Source organism: Thalia democratica, chromosome 1 (genome assembly GCF_965202585.1).
Source record: "Thalia democratica chromosome 1, ktThaDemo2.hap1.1, whole genome shotgun sequence".
In the NCBI taxonomy this organism is placed as follows: domain Eukaryota; kingdom Metazoa; phylum Chordata; class Thaliacea; order Salpida; family Salpidae; genus Thalia; species Thalia democratica.
Window position 1 is genome coordinate 73,182,883 of NC_139165.1, and position 4,301 is coordinate 73,187,183.

Here is a 4,301-nt window from a genome sequence, read left to right on the forward strand (position 1 = left end):
GTTATACCTTTTTTTTCTCGTAATTTGTTTGAACTTTCTTATTGTCATTTTTAAACTAAAATATGTGCACATGGCCGTTTATTATTTTCCTGTTTAAACTATGTTTTAATAGAAAATATATGTTGTTTTTATTTCGCTATTAAGTTCTAAATAAAATATTTGTTTTAAAACTTGTTTTTAGATCATCTTAAATTTTACTTTATGTATTTCCATAAATCGAAAGCATATTTAGCTGAGCTTGTTTTTGCTATTGTTATTTCTAAATAAATTATTAAAAAATCGTAAGATGTAATTTAAATTATTTCTTTGTGAAAGCTGTATAGAACGACTTTCAAAAAAAAACTTCTGTTTAGCTATTAGCAGGAGGTATAGTAAGTTTTACATTTCTAACGACAACTAAGTATTTTTGATGAATATTAACTAACTTTAGCATTTCCTTATGTTCAAAAACAGAGAATTGAAAAGTGTCCCGAAAAGTAATAGGTTTTTACATCACAAAACAAAAATTCATATATCTTTAAAAGGCTGCACATTAGGTTAATTAACTAGTTGCTAAGTATAGGTAATGCTGTAATGGTAATTGTTGGTAGACTATTTTTATAATTTCGAAATAAAATATTTAAACTTAGGCAAAACTTATTGATGCAGGGTTCGTGCGCGTCAGGCTAAATCAGTTTTTTTGAAAAAGGTTGGAAAACGTTAGGCTAAATCAGTTTTCTAATAAAAAATTACAGAATCTCAGTTTTTATCAGTTCAAATGCTTCAAAATTTTAATTAAAAAAAATGAGAAATCTTTTTAAGATCAAATTGAGATGTGAATTTATTTCTAAATAAAGATTTAGTTATTAAAGAAAAAATCAGTCAGTATTTGTAAAAATAAACGCTTAAACCTTTTGTTGAATCTCTAAAAAAAATTTAAGAATCTTCATTTGTTATTTTGAGTAGATTTTGTACGTCGTAATTATGAGAATTCATAAAAAAATACAGTTTAGTTTAACAACTTAGATCTTTGTTTGAATTCGTTTACATCAGCTATGTATTTCATAGCTTAGTTGGTTGGTCTGTTTTAATTTCTAATTTAAAGGCTTTATACCAAATACTTTTTAGATTAAAACTCTTAGCAATTTATTCATATGTTTTACTGATTTTTTTAAGTTATTAGAGATATTCATAAGACTAAAACCTAGCTTTAACATATAAGTATTAAGTTTTGTGGGTGTAAAAATTTTAGGTACAATTAATTTTTCTTTACAAGAACAAAATGCTAAAGGTTTTTTTTTAACTAAAGTGTAAGCTTTTAAAATTTGATATGGCATAAACAATCACTGTATTTATTTAGAGTTTAGGATTTATAATTATATATCAATTTTAAATATTAGTCAAAATACTATAATAATTTTTTTTAACTTATTTTAATACTCGTGTAAGCGTTTCATTTTAAACTTTAATAAAACACGAAAATGCACGTCGTTTTATTATAAATCTTCTGGTTATAATATTTTTACTTAGTGCTTAATTAAATTGAACACTTGTGTTTAGTAATATATATTAAGTTTTTACACTAGTAATAGATTAGATATAACACTTATTTTAAAACTCATTACTGAATTTGTTGTGTTAAAGGTCAATCACCTTTTTGAAAATTCAGTCTTATTTTATTGAGTTGTAACTAAGCTATGAGTTGCTTTTGGCAGATTTTTAAAGCTCAAAAAAATTTTGAGATAAAGCTGGTTGAAGTCGGAGACTACAATAGTACTAATAAAGACCCACCAATACCTAAAACGACTTCTAAAGGGTATTTTTTAACTTTGAAAAGATGTCAGGCTAAATAAAAAAAATTTCGCGCACGAACCCTGTTGATGAGCATATAAATTTATTCACTTTTAGCAATTATGGTATGAATTAAGGATAATATCGTTAGATCCTCTTTTTTGATGAGCTCGTTTCAACTTTAATCCTCTTTAACACTTTTATATCATCAAAATTTTATTATATATACAAATGTCAAAAGATCTTTTGATCGATAATATATTGTTAAGTTCATCAATCGTTTGCACGAATGTAACAATTTGAAAAAGTAACTATTTTTAAATATATAAGTAAAACTTATTTTTGTGCACAAACTTTGGCAAAGTTTTTGTTTACAGTTTACTTTTTGTTACGATACAAACTTTCATCTGTAAGACTTTATTACAGAACTTTCTTATATCACCAGTATTGAAAATTTTTCTAAACCACTACTTAATATTATCTAAGATGTTTTAATTTATCAATTGCTACAAAACTATTATTTAGTTAAACACTACTTCTTAAAAAATAATTACTTTGACTTATAAAATGCTATAGTTAATAAAAAACTATATTGATATTTTTTGTTTTAGCTTTAATAAAAGCAAGTGTTCTTATGTAGAAAAAATTCACACCGCACCATTTTTAAAATGGGTTTTTAAAATTAAAAATGAGCTCTTTCTATTTGACTTAAATAACAAGAATAAATGAATGGATTATATTTGATAATGAAGTTGATGATATATTATCTCGAAATTAAAACCAAGATACATAAAACTGATTTTAAACTTTTTTATTATAATAATTCGAACATAATGATTAAGAACATTGAGCAATCATTAGAAAGCCATATTTTCTGAGCAAAATAATCTTAAAAGTGACATTCATTAGTATGAAATACTTAAAATGTTTTTTTCTCTTGTTCTCTTTAGAACTTAAAACCATGTTATTATTTAGTTTTTGGTTTGTTAATCTAATAGTAAATATCTATGAAGTTAAAAAGAAAGCTTTAAAAGTAACAATGAGGCTATAATATTTTTGTATACGACCTGTATTTTTTTAACCCTCAGATTAATATTACTCGTAAACAAGTACAAGAAATTAGAATAGAATTAAATAAATTTCTTTCTTTAAAAATACTAATAATTTAAATTTAAATTTCTTAGTTAAGTTACGAATTTAACATTTTTATAAGAAAACTATTATTTAAAGTAAATTTTTAATACCAAACTATAATTAAAGTAAAAGGAAAATTAACGTAGAAAATTCTAAGGTATTAGATTTTATCTTATACACTTTGTATTTTACAACTTCTAGAAGTTATTGAAAACAGTTAAGTCGAAGAGAGCCACCTGCAATTTTTCAGCTCATACGGCGACCACCTTCTGCGCGGCTGAATGTGCAGCAGCTGCAACACGGCCTCTGTTTCGTCACAATCCAAACCTTTCAGCTCCCTCACGCCCGCCACCATCTCTCTCTTCTTGAAGAACCTCTTGTACTTGCCGTCCGAGAAATCCGGCTCCTTCCAGCAGTGCTTTTTGGCTAATATTGTCAATATGACCGCGCCAACCGACCACATGTCGGCTTGGAAGGGGCACAAGTTGTCCATCTGGTACACCTCGGGTGCCATGAAGGGTTCGGATGGACCGTAGGGAAACACCGGCCGGACGAACTCCGTGGACCTGTGCTTTTTCGCCAGCTCGAAGTTGCACATCTTCAAAGTGTGATCGGCTGTCATCAAGATATTGCTCGGCTCTATTTTACCGTGGGTCACCGATATCGCGTGCAAGTAGTCGACGACGTCGCACAGCTGCCTGAACGCAAACTTGGCTCTCGACTTCCTCACTCTCTTGTCTATGGCACCGAAGTAGTCGCCAAGGTTCGTGGCGTGGCTGGTCATGACGTAGGGCAGCATGTCTTTATCCACGCCGTAGTCCACCATACTGACCACGTGGTCCCTGTGGCTGAGCTGCTTCAGAAACTTTATTTCCCGCTTCACCGCTTTCCGCCTGCCCGGGAAGTCCCCAACCGGTGTTTTTCTGACCGCCAGCTTGTTGGTGTTCTTGTTGGAGAGCAGTGTGTAATTAAAGCGACCTCCTGTGGATAAATTTTTTGGCGCGCACCAAACGTCATCGTTATCTTCTTCCTCTTGCTCCATTAAACTATTTTGTTCCTCCATATAATGGTTGAATAATAAATCCTGAATATCAAATACTTATAATGACAGGGTTTTTTATTACCGATATCTGAAGAAGCATAATATTTTTTTTAATTAAATGTATTGGTGATAATTAAAAACTTAAATAACAGTACAATTATTAAACATATGTTCTTAAAAAACCTTAATATAAGTTGGCTGTTTTATTTTTTGTTTCATAAGTAGAAGATTCATTTTGTTATGAAGTGAATAAAATATACGATAATTTTTGTTAGGCAATGTTTATTATACGATAAAAAAGCGCTCAAAAAGTTGGGTTTTAGGATCGGGTATTGAATCGTACACTTCATGCTTT

General features: G+C 29.3%; 1 protein-coding gene across 1 annotated transcript; it reads right to left on the minus strand.

The window, feature by feature from the left end:
• Window positions 1-3,121: 3,121 nt before the first annotated feature.
• LOC145838957 (uncharacterized) lies at window positions 3,122-3,967 on the minus strand. The gene has a single exon (XM_082946576.1). It carries the CDS (start codon window positions 3,965-3,967, stop codon window positions 3,122-3,124), a length of 846 nt encoding a protein of 281 aa, XP_082802702.1.
• Window positions 3,968-4,301: the final 334 nt, after the last annotated feature.